The sequence below is a fragment of the Mobula birostris genome, chromosome 31 (genome assembly GCF_030028105.1).
Source record: "Mobula birostris isolate sMobBir1 chromosome 31, sMobBir1.hap1, whole genome shotgun sequence".
NCBI lineage: Eukaryota > Metazoa > Chordata > Chondrichthyes > Myliobatiformes > Myliobatidae > Mobula > Mobula birostris.
The window spans coordinates 21,554,626-21,572,489 of NC_092400.1; the positions used below are offsets into that span (position 1 = coordinate 21,554,626).

At 41.1% G+C, this 17,864-nt stretch overlaps 1 protein-coding gene across 1 annotated transcript in view; it reads right to left on the reverse strand.

The window, feature by feature from the left end:
• Positions 1-17,646, reverse strand: part of tbc1d10ab (TBC1 domain family, member 10Ab) — a 70,451-nt gene extending 52,805 nt beyond the window's left edge. The window contains exon 1 of the mRNA XM_072247597.1: positions 17,117-17,646. Within this exon, the coding sequence (XP_072103698.1) occupies positions 17,117-17,328 (212 nt within the window). The 5' untranslated portion in view covers positions 17,329-17,646. The remainder of the gene's footprint in view (positions 1-17,116) is intronic.
• Between the last annotated feature and the right edge of the window lie 218 nt (positions 17,647-17,864).

The window sequence follows — 17,864 nt, forward strand, 5'->3', positions numbered from 1 at the left end:
ATTAAGGCTACTTTTGTGATGTTGTTACCAACGTCTTTTACCAGTCCCTCGTGCAACATAGATGACAAAAGTAGCGAAAGGGAGACCTAATTTATAGTGCATTAGCCAGTACAAAGTTAATTTACATCTTGGAAGTTTGGTTGGAATCTCTTGCTCCAAATTTCTGGGCAATTTGATATGTTAAGTTGCAGTGCAATTAATACAGTTAATGGTACCTTTATACGCAAACATTCTTATGAAGATCATGGGAATTGCAACAGCAGTGAAATAAGAGATGTACTTTTCTAATTCAAGGAATATAGCAAGATGGGAGGAATTTCAGTAGTAGCAGCAGCAATATTGGTGGGAAAGGCATTTGTAAACTACAGCTATGAACATAAAGTAGGTTGGATGGATAGTAACAGAAATCAGCAATGACGTGGGCAGTAAACCAATGGAATTTTATGTGGATATTGGTAGTAAGAAATACTAAGTGCAAAGAGAACAAACAGTGTGAGTGTAGATTTCAGCAAGAGCAGAGACAATGGAACACTGTAGTGCAGAAAAGGTAGTTGAGAGCAAGATCCATCATACCAAGCTTTGACAAGGTTGGTCCAAACTGTTGGTGGAATACAAATCAGATGAAAGAAATAACATGCATTGGGTGAAGGTGATGTTTCAGCATGTTCAGGGAGACTGGTAATTGGAGAGAAAAGACTGGCTAAGAGACAGCACTTAATACGTATTACAAGGCTAACGGTAAAAGCGCCCACTGCTTCCTACTTGGTTAACTTTTTCAGCTACATCAATGGATATAGAAATAATGCCAAACAAGTATGCAGCACAAAGATATGAAGATCTAATATGTCTTAATTTCTGGTATTTTTAATATAGAAAATAAACAGCAAAGGAAACAACTACTGGCTCATTATACCCAAGTCAGTCAAAAAGAAGTTATTCTTAGTCCCATGTCTCTGACATTTGATTAGCAGCCATACAGATGTTCAAACAACTACTGCGGTACTATTTAAATATGATCAGGGTTTCTGACACTACCAGACTTTTAGGAAACAAAGTCCAGACCCTTAACACGCCAAGTATAAAAATAAGATCTTTTCTACATACTCTATTTAGGCCTCTCATTATAGACGTCAATTAAGTCTCATTTCACATTCTCCGTTCTAGAAGAAAAACATATCCAATCATTCTTTATTGCTCCAGAGGAATTTCCACTGAAGTTCAAATCACACAAATAAGCTAAAAATTCCCAGTTTTGGTAACATCCCCTTAAAGGTCTGCACCATCTAAAACAATTGCATCTTTCCTATACAGTAATACAATAATCAGAACCACACACACAATAAGCAAGCTGTGGTAGAGCTGGTGTTATATGTATAACCTCATCATACACTTAAGTTTTATCCCTTGGTTCAGCAAGGAAAATACCCCATGTGCTTTTTTAAAAAAAATGAAAACACCACTCTAACCCATTTTGTGACCTCTAAGGATCTGCACACATACATTTCCTCTGTTCTCCCCTTGTACCCCTCAGTTTATTGTGTTTTCCCATTGCTTTGTTGTGCCTTCCCAAACATTTACCCTCACACCTCTGGGCTAAATACCATTTGCCACTTCTCCATCAATCATCTATAACTTGGGGTAGCTTCCTCCTCACTGTCAACTGTACAGCCAACATTTGCAATATCTGCACGTTAATTATGGCCTTTACACTTAAATGTAAATTATGATACGCACAAAAAAATTTAGATAGAAAGTAAGGTTACAAATAAACGAGTCCTTCTTGGGGTGACTGGCTGAACTTCGACATTCTGCAATGAGGATTTAGCCAGGGGGTCAAATACAACTTTACCAGCGAGGCAACACCAAGTGAATGGGCAATAGCAAAACAGATGAAGTATCATCTGGAAAAATGAGAGGTTAACCATTTCAGTTTTAAAAAAAGTTGAACACTTTTTGTACAAAAGTCAATGCAAGCTAACTTGCCATTAGGAAGGCAAATGTTATACTGGCCTTTATTACTTGATGATTTGAGAGTAAAAACAAGAGTAAAAATGTTAGAATAATTATTATAATTGTCAGTCGGTGGTGTAATGGCATTAGCACCGGACTTTGAGGCGAATGGTCCTTGGTCTGATTTCTTGCCCGCTTTCCCATCTGTGCTAGGTCGGCCTTGTTAAAAAAACACAGGCAAGTGCAAAAGAAACAGCAAGGTTGCCACCTGATGCACCACAAACCATGAAGTGGATCAACAATTATTATAACTATATAGGACCCATCATGTACAACTTTGATTTACTTATATGTACAAGGATGTTTTCAAAGGAAGGAATGCAGAGGGAAAGATTCAAACATTTCCCAGCTCAGTGGGTCCATCAGGAGGTTGAGGCTCTCCCCCAATTCTCTAAAATTCAGTAGAATAAGATGGCTTCACAGGCACAAACAAAATTTTGGAGGACTCAATGCAGCATTTGCAGGATGGATATTTTGCATGGCTAAGGAAAGAAGAACAGGGAATAAATGGTTGGCTTTTCAGGGACAAATCAATCAGTTAATCATTCAGAAGGTGGCAAGTCTTTGGAATTATCCGTTCCAAAGAACTGCAGATGATTATTACATTGATTACTTTGCAAATGGAAGTCAACAGATTACTGGATATTAGACAAAAAAAAATCAAAGGATATATATGATAAATCAAGGGTTAAATTAATAATAAACTTACTTAAACAAAAACAACAGGAATTCTGCAGATGCTGGAAATTCAAGCAACACACATCAAAGTTGCTGGTGAACGCAGCAGGCCAAGCAGCGTCTGTAGGAAGAGGTGCAGTCGACGTTTCAGGCCGAGACCCTTCGTCAGGATTAACTGAAGGAAGAGTGAGTAAGGGATTTGAAAGTTGGAGGGGGAGGGGGAGATCCAAAATGATAGGAGAAGACAGGAGGGGTAGGGATAGAGCCAAGAGCTGGACAGGTGATAGGCAAAAGGGGATACGTGAGGATCATGGGACAGGAGGTCCGGGAAGACAGACAAGGGGGGGGGGGGGACCCAGAGGATGGGCAAGAGGTATATTCAGAGGGACAGAGGGAGAAAAAGGAGAGTGAGAGAAAGAATGTGTGCATAAAAATAAGTAACAGATGGGGTACGAGGGGGAGGTGGGGCCTTAGCGGAAGTTAGAGAAGTCGATGTTCATGCCATCAGGTTGGAGGCTACCCAGACGGAATATAAGGTGTTGTTCCTCCAACCTGAGTGTGGCTTCATCTTTACAGTAGAGGAGGCCGTGGATAGACATGTCAGAATGGGAATGGGATGTGGAATTAAAATGTGTGGCCACTGGGAGATCCTGCTTTCTCTGGTGGACAGAGCGTAGATGTTCAGCAAAGCGGTCTCCCAGTCTGCGTTGGATCTCGCCAATATATAAAAGGCCACATCGGGAGCACCGGACGCAGTATATCACCCCAGTCGACTCACAGGTGAAGTGTTGCCTCACCTGGAAGGACTGTTTGGGGCCCTGAATGGTGGTAAGGGAGGAAGTGTAAGGGCATGTGTAGCACTTGTTCCGCTTACACGGATAAGTGCCAGGAGGGAGATCAGTGGGGAGGGATGGGGAGGACGAATGGACAAGGGAGTTGAATAAACTTACTTGTACAGCACTTTTCATAGAATGTAATTCAAAGTGCTTTAGAAAGAGATAAAGTGCAAACATGAAAATAAAAATAAACATGAAAATAAGACAAAAAGATATTAGTTAAAAGCAAGGTTCACTAAATATGGGATAGAGAAGGGAAATAGTATTGAGGTGTTGGATTAGCCATGATCTTGAAAGACTAAATGGCTTACTTCTGCTCTTAGCTCTCATTCACAAAGGAACAAATACTAAGCTTGACAGAACCTTACCAGCAATGTTTCAGCTGCAACAAACTTCTGGCAAACATTATCCTTTTCTTCCAGCCACTGGGCCAATTTTGTTGGAGATTCCCAAAACTGTTCAGATCCCACGAGCATTTACTTTTTTTTTTGACCATGGTACTCAGTTGGGCCTTGTTAAAAGCTTTGTGAAGATCCACGCAAGCTACATGAAATGAATTGTTCTCACAGATTTTCCTTGCTATCTCTTAAATCGTTCAACCAAATTCAATCAAGTTAGAAATAAGACCTAAACATAAGTCTGCAGATGCTGGAAATCCAAAGCAACACACACAAAACGCTGGAGGAACTCAGCAGGCAGGCAGCATCTATGGAGATGAACAAACAGATGACGTTTCAGGCTGAGACCCTGCATCAGGACCTTCACGAAATAAGATCTGTCTTTATACTAACATTCAGAATGAATTCCAAATGTGTCTAAATAATTGACTTGATGTATCCATTCTTCTCTTTCCAAAGACAATACAATGTAATCACCAGTCCTGAAGACTTGTACAATTGAAAAATGATAGTCAGCATTTCTAATTCCCTCCCATGTTTCTCTATACTTTAACTAGACCTAGAAATGTATTCATTTTCAAAAGATACTAAAACCTTTAATACTTCCTATTATCTCATCCTCAAATGCAACATCAGCATCCTCCATCTTTTGTGTCCCCTGCCTCCATATTCATTACCATTTCAGACTGTATTAAGTTCTTTTCTTTCCTTACTCTCTTGCTCGTTATGTAACTATATATAAAAAGCTGCTTCTCCTACCCACCCAAATCTGTTTTCTTAATTCTTCTTTCCAGCTCACTGTAGTTTTAAGCATGGCAGCTGATATTTATTTAGATACACTGCGAGCAGGTCCTTCCAGCCCAATAACCCAACTATTAGCCCTATCCTAATCACAGGACAATTTAAAATGACCAATTACCCTACTAACCAGTGCACCCTTGGAATGTGGGAGGAAACTGAAGCACCCAGAGGAGACCCACGTGGTCATAGGGAGAATGCACAAGTACCTTACAGATGATGTTGGAATTGGACTCCAAACTATGACGCCGAGCTGTAATAGTGTCATGGTAACGTGGCGCCCTTCTCTTCCCTGCCTCCATCGCCACCACTATCACCCAGGTGGCTATGAATTTGGCAATCCCATCTTTTGCCTCCGTGGAAAAAAAATTACTCCAAATCTCTTGAGTGTGTGTTTTGAGGCCTCTCATTGCTTCAAAACATCCAACTCCCATTTTATGTTGTTCATCTCCATAACTCTGCCAAGTCCAACAACTATGATTTCTAAAGGTAATCTCTTCCACTGCTGCTCCTTCCACCTGACCAGTCAAAAATACTTATATTTTATGTATATATAAATACTTATGCCAAAGAAATGCACATAATGATATTAAATAGCCTCCTCTGTAAATATATCAGAACATACTTGTGGCTCAGTTTTATTGTTTGCACATTATATAATTGGCAACCACATCAAATGGCCATGAGTACAAAAGCTCTTTTGGCTAAAGTTATAATAATTTGAAGAGATTACAGATCAAACAATTCACATGGAATAGGAACATCTAATTAAAATTGATAACCAACTTCAGATGTTACTGTAGTAACATGTATTGCAATTGTACTACAATTACTTATCAATCCACCACTATTCAATAACCAAGGAAGCGAAGAGAAACAAGCCTTTAATGTCTTGGCACTTCATTTGAGAACATACAAAAAAAAAGGTTCAAGTACCAATACAAGAACTGAACTTTTGGTCCTAAAGTTAGTCACACAAGTACAAGTCAAAAGGTCAAGTTCAAACCCTCAATCTCAGAATTGAACACACAGATCATGCTTCAGTGGAGTTAGAGGCAGAGCCAGGGTGTTTTAGATGAGGAGTTCTCAGATGCCTGAAGGTCCAATTTATGCACCTCAAATCTACCTCCAGTGCTCTACTGAAGGCAGAGGTGAATCCAATATTGAAGCTATTGGGTACAATTTTAAAAAAATAAGCCATCCAATATATCATTCAACTTCCAATGGCAATTTCAAGGTCACGAGAATGGTCTGTTGCTTGCTAACTCTTTCCTACTTCCAAAAAAAATTACAACACCAAAACTAAACGTACAAACTCCTTACAAACAGTAGTGGCAATTGGACTCCGATCCTACAGCTAGCACTGTAAAGCATTGCATTTACCACTTCACTAACACACTGTCCAAGTTGCTCATAGACAAATAGAAGTTGCTCATGAACACATGACAAATCTAATTCAGCCATTCACCTAATAAGTATACTCACAATTATGAGCAAGGTGAAGAAAGTACATTTATTCACCCTTCACGGATGCTCACCTCTGCCTTATTTGCGGCTTCCAGGAGCATTCACTTCGGAGCTCATTGCAGCCTTGGTCAAACCTAGTCAAGAACTGAATTTCACAGCTGAGCTCAGCAGAACATCAAGGACTGCATTTGATCAAAGGCAGCTTCAAGAAGCCAAAGTGGGAGTCAAAGGGAAATGGGAAAGTTATACATGGCTTAAAAGTTGCTACCATTACAGGCCAATTATAAGAGCCAAGAATATTGCAGCATAGGTTACCATTTAACAACAGTTATCTTTACACCATAAGCCATAAGACACAGGAACAGAATTAGGCCACTTGACCCATCGAGTCTGCTCTACCATTCCATCATGGCTGATTTATTATCCCTCTCAACCCCATTCTCCCGTCATCGCCCCTTTGACACACTGATTAATCAAAGCCATATCAACCTCCGTCTTAAATTTATCCAATAACTTGCCCCAGCAGCCGTCTATGGCAATGAGTTCCACAGATTCGCCACCTTTTGGCTAAAGAAATTCCTCCTCATCTCTGTTCTAAATGGACGTCCCTCTATTCTGAGGCTGTGCCCTCTAGTCCTAGACTTACCTACTAAAGACGATATAAGATCTATGGAGCAGAATGTTGAGTCCATCTGGGTAGAGATTAAGAATAGTAAAGGGGGAAAAAAAGTCACTGGTGGGACTTGTCTATAGGCCACCTAATAAAAATATTGCAGTGGCAGAGGTGATTAACCAAGAAATAACTGAGGCTTGTAAGAACGGAACGACAATTGTCATGGGGGATTTTAACTTCCACATAGATTGGGTGAATCAGGTTGGTCAAGGAAGTCTTGAGGAGGACTACATAGAATGCATCCGTGATGGCTTTCTTGAGCAGCATGTTAGTGAAGCTACAAGGGAAAATGCTATCTTAGATCTAGTCCCGTGTAATGAGACAGGTAAGGTTAACGATCTTGTAGTCAGGGATTCTCTTGGAAAGAGTGATCATAGTATGATTGAATTTCGCATACAGATGGAGGATGAAATAGTTAGATCTAAAACTAGTGTATTATGCTTGAACAAGGGAGATGACAACGGAATGAAGGAGGAGTTAGCTAATGTGGATTGGGAGCACAGGCTATTTGGTAGAACAGTTGAGGAACAGTGGAATACTTTCAAAAAGATTTTTCACAGTGCTCAACAAAAGTATATTCCAGTCAAAACTAAGGACAGTAAGTGTGGGAAGAGTCAGCCTTGGATAACTAAGGAAATAAAAGATAGTATCAAATTAAAAGCTTATGTGTACAAAGTCACAAAGAGTAGTGGGACACTGGTGGATTGGGAAAACTTTAAAAAGCAACAAAGAACTAAACTAGAAATAAGGAAAGGGAAGATAGAGTATGAAAGTAAATTAACAAAATATAAAAACAGATAGCAAAAGTTTTTATAAATATATAAAGCGGAAGAGGGTGGCTAAAGTCAATGTAGGTCCCTTGGAAGAAGAGAAGGGGAAATTGATATTGGGTGATAAGGAAATGGCTGAGGCATTGAACGGCTATTTTGTGTCAGTCTTCATGGTGGAGGACATGTTTAATATGCCAAAGAAGGATGTTATGGACGAAATGGGAGGTGAGGACCATGATAAAAATCACTGTCACTAAAGAGATAGTGATGAACAAACTAGAGGGCCTGAAGGTAGATAAGTACCCTGGTCCTGACGGGATGCACCCCAGGGTGCTGAGGGCATTGGTGGAGGTTATAGTAGACGCGTTAGTAATCATTTATCAAAACATACCTTTGCTCATTGTGGTCAAAAAGTTCTATTCAAAAGGTTCAAAGGAACATCTAAACAAGCCTGATGCATTTTGGAAACAAGTCCTGTGGACTGATGAAGTTAAAATAGAACTTTTTGGCTGCAATGAGCAAAAGGTATGTTTGGAGAAAAAGGGTGCAGAATTTCATGAAAAGAACACCTCTCCAACTCTTAAGCATGGGGGTGGATCGATCATGCTTTGGGCTTGTGTTGCAGCCAGTGGCACAGGGAACATTTACTGGTAGAGGGAAGAATGAATTCAATTAAATACCAGCAAATTCTGGAAGCAAACATCACACCGTCTGCAAAAAAGCTGAAGATGAAAAGAGGATGGCTTCTACATAATGAACCTAAACACACCTCAAAATCCACAATGGACTACCTCAAGAGGCGCAAGCTGAAGGTTTTGCCATGGCCCTCACAGTCCCTTGACCTAAACATCATCGAGAATCTGTGGATAGACCTCAAAAGAGCAGTGCATGCAAGACGACCCAAGAATCTCACAGAACTAGAAGCCTTTTGCAAGGAAGAATGAGGGAAAAATCCCCCAAACAAGAATTGAAAGACTCTTAGCTGGCTACAAAAAGCATTTACAAACTGTGATACTTGCCAAAGGGGTGTTACTAAGTACTGGCATGCAGGGTGCCCAAACTTTTGCTTCGGGCCCTTTTCCTTTTTTGTTATTCTGAAACTGTAAAAGGTGGAAATAAAGAAGTTTTCTTGCTTAAAATATTAAAGAAATGTGTCATCTTTAACTTTATGCCTTTTGGAAATCAGTTCATCTTTTACTTGCTTAGCTATTCACAGTAACCTCCTTACTGTGAGAGATGTAATAATGGAGAGGCTTCATTAATTCATATGTTTTGGTCATGTTCAAGCCTTGAAAAATATTGGAAAGATGTATTCCAAATTTTTTCTGTACTTTTTAAAGTTAATTTTAAGCCCAATCCTTTGACTGCCTTATTTGGTACTGTTGAGGAAAGAGCTATCATTTTGGAGCCTTCTCAATTGCGGGTACTGGTTTTTATTTCTGTTATGGCTAGGAGGGTGATCTTGCTTAAATGGAAGGAGGTTGCCCCCCCCCCCACACACACACACACACATGCTCAATGGTTATGCGATGTTATGTTATGTTTAATTTTAGAGAAGATTTGTTGTTCGATTTCTGAAACTAATCAAGATTTTCAAATGCTCTGGGGACTCTTTCTGGACTATTTTGAAAATCTTCAAATTGTTAATGTTATTAAAATATAGGTCTGGACTATTATTATAAAAGACACATATGGAAAAGTATTTCTTTTTTCTTTTTTTTTTAAACCAACCAGCTTTGTCTTGGTAGTGGGTGTAGATTTTTTTTTAATAATATAATTAGCCATACTATTGTATTTCATAATCCAATTTATTTTGTTTGATTGATCACAAATATGGGATACCGTGATTGTATCAGTGTGATTTATATATAGTGCATTTTGTGCCACCTTATTTTGATATATAATAAGTATCCTTATGAATTCTGTATTTGTGTAAATTTGTAAATTTATGAAATTTAATAAAAATATTAGAAAAGAAAGAAAAGCTATTCACAGTAATAGAAATTTTGACCGGGGCGCCAAACTTCTGCATGCCACTGTAACGGAAACATCCTCCCCACATCCAGTCTATCTAGGTCTTTCAATATTAGACAGGTTTCAAAGAGATTTCCCCCCCCCCCCCCACCCATCCCATTCTTCCAAACTCCAGTGAGTACAGGCCCAGAGCTATCAAATGTTCCTCATATGTTAACCCTTTCATTCCTGGAATCATTCCTGTCAACCGCCTCTGGACCCCCTCCAATGCCAGCACCTCTTTTCTTAGATAAGGTGCTCAACACTGCTCACAATACTCCAGGTGTGGTCTAACCAATGCTTTATAAAGCCTGAAAATCACATGCTTGCTCTTTCTAGTCCTCTCAAAATGGATGTTAACATTACATTTGCCTTCTTTACCACCGACTCAACCTGCAAATTAACCTTTGGGGAACCCTTTGCACCCAGGCTTTTTGAGTTTTCTCCCTATTTAGAAACCAGTTTACACCTTTATTCTTTCTAGCAATGTGCATGACCATACATTTCCATGCCCTATATTCTATCTGCCACTTCTTAGTTCATTCTACCAATGTGTCCAAGTCCTTCTGCAGACTCCCTGCTTCCTCAACACTATCTGCTACAAAGCTATCAATTCCATCATACAAATCACTGACATAACATGTAAAGAAGCTGTTCCAATACTGACTCCTGTGGAACACCATCAGTCACCGGCAGTCAAACAGAAAAGGTCCCCTTTATCCTGACTCTTTGTCTCCTGCCAGTCAGCCAATTTTCCTATCTTGGCAACCAGCCTCGTGTGTGGCAACTTGTCAAAGGCCTTCTGAAAATCCAAATAAACCACATCCACTGACACTCCTTTCGTCTATCCAGCCTGATTTCCCTTAAGGAATTCCAACAGATTTGTCAGGCAAGATTTCCCCTTAAGAAAACCATGCTGGCTTTGGCCTACTTTATCTTGCACCTCCAAGTACCCTGAAACCTCATCCTTAATAATGGACTTCAAAATCTTCCCGCTTAAAGTCAGGCTAACTGGTCTCTATTTTTTTTTCCCTTCTACCTCCCTCCCTTCTTGAAGAGTGCAGTGACAATTTGCAATTTTGCAGTCCTCCAGAAACATTCCAGAATCTATTGATTTTTCAAGCATCAGTACTAACGCCTCCTCAATCTATTCAGCTACCTTTTTCCAGAGACCTGGGGTGTAGTCTACCTGGTCCAAGTGACTTATCTACCAGACCTTTCAGCTCCCAAGCACCTCTCCTTCGTAACAGCAACTGCACTTACTTCTCAATACCCTTGCATTTCTGGCATTCTGTTAGTATCTTGCACAGTAAAGACTGACACAAAATACTTATTAGGTTCTCCCGGCATTTCTTTGTCCCCTCATTACTACTTCTCCAGCACCGTTTTCCAGTGGCCCGATATCCACTGTCACCTCTCTTACTTTTTATATCTGAAAAAACTTTTGGTATCCTCTTTCATATTATTGGCTAGCTTACCTTCAAATTTCATCTTTTCTCTCCTTATGGTTGCCCTCTGATTTTTAAAAACTTCTCAATCCTACTAATCTTTTCTCTATTAAATGCCCTCTCTTTAGCTTTCATGCTGTCTTTGACTTTCCTTGTCAGCCACGGGTCCCTCATCCTCACTTGAGAATACTTCTTCGGGATGAATTTACCCTGCGCCTCCTGAACCTCTCCCAGAAACTCCAGCCATTGCTGTTCTGACAGTATCCCCTTCTAATCATCCTTGGCCAGTTCCTCTCTCATGCCTCTGTAATTCACTTTACCCCACTGTAATACCAATACATCTGACTTTAGCTTCTCCCTATCAAACTGCAGGGTAAATTCTATCGTATCATGATCACTGTCTCCTAAGGGTTCCTTTTTATCTTCAGCTCCCTAATCAAATCTGGTTCATTGCACAACACCCAATCCAGAATTGACTTTCCTCTGGTAGGCCCAACCACAAGCTGCTCCAAAAAGCCACTTTATAGGTATTCTACAAATTCCCTCTCTAGGGATCCAGCACCAACCTGATTTTCCCAATTTACATGCATATTAAAATTCCCCATGATTATCATAACACTGCCCTTATTACATGCCTTTTCTGTTTCCTGCTGTTTCTTAACTCTACCCATATTCTCCATCTTCTGATCCTGTGTCACCTCTTTCAAAGGATTTGATTTCATTTTTTGTATTTTACCAGCAGGACAATCCAACCCCTGTTTACCTTCCTGTCCTTTCGATACAATGTGTATCCCTGGATGTTAAGCTTCCAACTATGATCTTCTTTCAGCCTCGTCTCAGAGATGCCCACAACATCATACCTGCCAATCTCTAACTGCACTACAGGATCATCTACCTTTTTCCGTATACTGTGTGCATTCATATATAACACTTTCAGTCCTATAATTTGTCACCCTTTTTGATTCTACCTTCACTTCACCTCATCCCATTGACTGAAATTTTGCCCTATCACCTGTCTGTCCTTTCTCAATCTCACTGCACACTGTATCGACTTGTATACCAACTGCCCCATCCTCAGCCCCATCACTCTAGTTCCTATACCCCTGCCAACTTAGTTTAAACCCTCCCCAACAACTCACAAACCTGCTCGCAAAGATATTGGTCCCCCTCAGGTTCAGATGTAATCCTTCCTTTTTGTAAAGGTTATAACTACCCCAGAAGAGAATCCAAAACCTTGCCCCCTAAACCACTTCCTCAGCCAGTCATTCATTTGTACTATCATCCTATTCCTGCCCTGACTATCTGTAGCTCCTTCACTGAATTACATTGTCAGAAACAGGGATAATGGCTGATAACTGCAAGGTGTCGAGCAACATTCACAATTCTCACACAATAACACAGTTCCAGAAGCAAACAGAACCTAGACAACATCCAGGCCACAGAAGATAACTGGGACACATCATTCATACTACACAATCCCCATCCTCAAGAAAACCTAATTCACCCTCCTTTTTCAAATAGCATTACAAATGTTGAATCCCTTCATTTCAGTCGAGACCCACAGGTGATCAGAAACTTAACTTGCATCAGCTATATTGGTAGCGTAGCTAGAAGGGGTCAGAGGCTGAATAATCTGCAAGGAAAGACTTGATATCTAACTCCTGAGAAGCAAAGCTTGTTTAACAGTGATTTGCAAATCTACAACCTCCACCGTCGGTATGTAGCCAAATTTGCTCCTGAACTAACACCTTCTCAAGTCATCCTCAGCACAGGTGTCTCCCAGGGCCGTGTGCTGATTCCACTGCTGTACACTATACTCACACATGGCTGCACAGCCAAACACCCAAGTAATCACGTTGTCAAGTTCACCAATGACACAGCAGTGATGGGGCTCACCACCAACAATGATAAGACAACGTACAGAAAGGAAGTGGAAGAACTAGGGGCCCGTTGCCACGCAAATCATCCCTTCCCCAATGTCAATAAGAGAAAGGAGATGGTTATCAACTTCAGGAAAACTCACACCCCTTTTTGCACTGGTGGCACAGCAGTGGAAACTGCGAACAGTTTCAAACTCCTGGGAGTGCTCATCTCAAAACCTCTCACGACCCCAGAACACATTCTACATGATCAGCAAAGCTCACCAACACCTCGACTTTCAGAAGAGACTGAAGAGAGCTGGACTATGCACGTCAATACTCACGTCATTCTCTAGTTGCGCAGTAGAGTGCATCCTAATATGCTGTATCACTGCATGGTACTGAAACTACACTGCGGGCAGGAAGTCTCTATAACGGACACCAGCCCATCTGCCATCAAGAACAAATATACAGAAAGGGACCGGAAAATGGGCCAGTGGATCTCTCACCCACCCTGTTCATAGAATGTTTGCTCACTCCCATTAGGGAGGAAGCTACGTAGCATCCACACTGGGACTACCAGACTCAAAAAAAGTTACTTTTCCCAAGCAGTAAGGCTGATCAACACCTCCACTCACTAACCCACTCCACCCACACTCCCAATCAACACAATTTCATGTCAGTCACCTTATGTACAGACACTGCTGTGCCTAGCGTCACTTTTAGGTACAATCTATGTAGATAAACTACTTTACATATTTATATTTTGTGTGATTTTCATTGTGTTCTTCATCTTACTGTGTTTTTTTGCATTGGATCTGGAGGAACAATTACTTCATTCTCCTTTACACTTGTGTACTGGAAATGACATTAAACAATCCTGAATTCATACAGCATGTTGTCTGGTCAAAAGCCTGGATTACCATGAATAAGATTACTGTGGAAGTAATTACTCCAGAGGAAGCACAGTGATTTCAGATGGTATCTCACTACCACCTCTTCAAGAACAATTGGCTCTGTGCTGGCTGTTCTGTAAAGTACAGTACTGTTCAGAAGTCTTAGGCACATATACATAGCTAAGGAGCACAAGACTTTCGAACAATATTATAGAAATTTTATGCATTACTCTGTACTGCTGCTGCTGCAGAAAAAAGACAAATTTTATGACACATGTGAATGATGATAAACCAGATTCTGATTGGGTCTCTATTGTGAACTGAGTGGGAAGGGGCAGGGTGAGGGCAATCATGGATGGGAAAAAGGGAAGGGAGAGGGAGGCACCAGAGAGACATTCTGTAATGCTTGATAAACCAACTGTTTGGAATCAAATAACCTTGCCTGGTGTCTCAGGGATAGGTGTGTCTGCACCCATTCACCCGCACCCCACCCCCACCAAACACCTCTGGCACTCCTTTTCTGCCACCTCTCCACACCCCTCCAGAGAGGCACTCCACCCTCACCATTCCCAACATCTTTCGTTCACACCAGGTTTACAAACTAACTCACCAAATGTTTTGTCATGGTGAAAATGTTCTAACTCCTAAATAACTAATAACGTAGCATTTTGAAAAGCGTAACACTATCAGGCAGAACTGATATGGTTTATGATAGATAAGAAAAGCACATCAAGAGTTCATTGAGGATGTAATTGGTGGAGTGAAGAGAGTTGTTTATCTGGATTTGCAAGTTGGTAGATGCCATAAAATATCACAAAAAGGGTAGGAACTCCTGCTGTCGAGGCCAATACATTAGCATTTATGGAGAATAGACAAATTAATAAAAATTTGAGTCAGGATAAATAATCAGCTTTCAGGCTGGTAATCTGTAATTAGAAGGACAGCACAGAGATCAATGCTGTGGCACTATGTACACAATTTATAATACTGTAGATGAAGGGCCAGATTGTACTGTAGCCAGATATGCTTGTGATACAAACATTAAGTGGGAAACTAAATTGTGAGGAGGGCATGAAGAGCCTGCAGTGAAGTATAGACAAAGCAAATACTTTGGCATTTGGAAAACAGTGTGTAAAAATATTACCTAGTTCAATAGGAAGACAGTAAAATATTAATTAAATGGAGGTAAACTAAAGAATGATGTAGTGCTGAAGAATATGGCATCAACAAACTAAGATTTCATCATGTGCTAATGACATTAAACCCGATTCTGACATTCATGAAATAGAAACCTAGCATTCCAGTACAGCATGTAAATAGCCAAAAAAAAAAAAGGAACATTGCAAAGGTATCATAAAAGCAGGGAAATTTCCTTGTGATAGAGTGCAGGGACGTGCCAAGATGAATGCACACAGTTTTGGTCTCTTAATTTAATAGCAAAGATAAACCTGCACTGGAAGCAGTTCAGAAACGATTCTATGTTAAGTGCTGGGATAAGACAAGGTCAAGTCAATTCATGCTCATTGTATGTCATTATTCAATATGTTCAAGACCGAGAAAGAAAAGTTATTGATCAATAGGCAAATCAAGGGTTTATGTGATAGACCCTGTAGAGCTGAAGTCAACATCACTTCAACAACGAAACCAAGAACTAAGATAGGACCCAAATTGCCAACTTGCGCTTATATTTGAACTACTAATTTTTTTAAGCATAGATGCACTGGCATTACTTGTCTGGCGACTGATTATTTTCAGAAATAAATCTGCGGTGAGGTACATGTGAACCAGGCGGTACTATTTCTATCTTAAACATTGCAGCCACACAATTAAATGATTTCAATAAAACTCAAACTAGAATAATAGCATTTCTGTAAATCCTTTGAAAAATCCTTTCCTTAATAATGAAATAAAGATGATTCTGTTCTAATTTTTGAGCAGACAAATAAATATTTTAGGTAACCTGCCGGCGCAGTTTAGCATATGCACCAATCTGTATTTTCTCTCACCGTCCCCTTCAGTTTCAGATAACAGGACAACCAGAACAAAGGACAAAGAGACCTCCAGGTTACTCAGATGCTATTTGCAAAACAATTAATGCTTATAATCTCAGCAGCAGCACAAGAAATAGCGTGCAAATCCATTCTACTATTTTGACTTATTCTGCCTATTGGTGCAAGATTATCATAAGAAGGTCAAAGGGTTACAGGGAGAAGGGAATACAGCTAGTGTAATGCTATTACAGTGCCAAGTGACCTGGCTTTAAGTCCACCACTGTAAGGAGTTTGCATGTCTTCCCTGTGACAGCATAGGTTCCCTCAGGGTAATTCACTTTCCTCCCACATTCCAAAGAGTGACAAGGTTAACAGATCACATGAGTGCAGGCTCCTTTGAGTGCCTGTTATTGTAATGAATCTCTAAATAATTAAATACAGTAATAATCAACCACTATGATCAAATTTGGCAAGCTCAGATGCCAAATGGCCTACTTAGGATTTTTTTTGTTGTTTCTAAGGAGCAACTTTTCAGTTTTAAATTCACCCCAGTTACAATAAAACACTTAATCATTATACCAAATATTTAAATCCATTTCAAATAGGTTTTTTTAAAACTACATCTATTATACATTTATTAATGAAAACGTATTTACATTCAAGAAGGTACTTATCACTAACGCCTTCGTGGCTTCCTACCACCATTAGCAAAAACAGGGCTCGAAACATGTATTTTCCAGACCTCGACTGAAGCTCCAACTATTCCCATGTCATCTCTAAATACTGTTGCATTGCACTGTTTTCACTTCGCTCGAGATTTTCCACGATTTTAGACCTTATCTTTTTTTTGCCAAGTGGCTTTTATTTTTGCAAGAAAGCAGCGGCATTACCTTTCGGCATCAACATGTTGGCTTAACGGATATCCTCAATGTGTAATCCAGCTAGTGTATGGTTGGCAGGGTGCAGATGGTTACGGTTGATGGTTACTTCACTCTATCAGAGTTTGGGCAGTTCTGCTCCTGCTCCGGAAAAGAAATGGCCTCGCTAAAGAGAATCAGTGCCCAACTTCAGTAGTCTGAGGGGAGGAAAGAAGTTAAAAAACTAGGGGAGAAGCCTAGTGAAATTTGTAAATAGAATACAGAAGAAAGTGAGAACTTGGGGCAAAGTTCCACAAAACTTTCAGACTGCAGGCTGCACTAACGCTGATAGGTGTAACCGATGCTGGTTGCGGATGGACCGCGGAGTTCGGGCCGGAGGTGGCTGAAGCCCGGTTACTTACATCTCGTCTGTGTACTGCGCGCCGCCCACGAAGCCGTACTTGTCGATCTTCTGGTCCCCGTTGACGAAGCCATTGATCTCGGAGTCGGAGCCCAAGGAACTGACATCCCCGCGAAGGCCGGAGTCAGGGTCGGCCAGACTCTCGGTCGTGCCCCGCGAGCTGATTGCCGCCTCCGGCGACACGTTCATTTCGTCCTCCCGGCTCTTCTTCATGGCCAGGTGAAGTGGGCGGAGGGGGCGGGCGGAACCAATCTCTTTGCCCCCGCGACCACCCGGGAACTTTTCCCCCCCGAAACCTCCTCTCGCGCCGCCGCCGCCGCTCCGGGATCTCAGGCGCTTTCGGCGCCGTTCGCCTTTTCCAAGGTCCCGTCACGTCGCTCCCGGTACTCGCGTGGCATCGCTCGCTTCAGCGAAGGAAAAAGCCGAGCCGAGCGACGGCGCTGGATCCCGATACGCGACCGGCCGTTTCCTTCCACGGGTCGCCGTTGCCAACTCGTCCGGCTTGCCGAAAGAGAACCACCCACCGCTAACGAGCAGGTGCGCATGCGCGTCTGGCCGGCAGGCTCCGCCCGAAATCTGCCGGAAAAAAAAGGGAGAACTGCTCCAGGCTATGTCACTGAAATAATAAACAGCAGATAAGAGTTTTTTCCACTTCAGTGAATGAGAGAGAGGAAAAAAAAACCTCTGGATCTGAGGCAGAAAATAGCATCCTGACTGGCCGATGAGAAATAAATAGACACCAATTATTG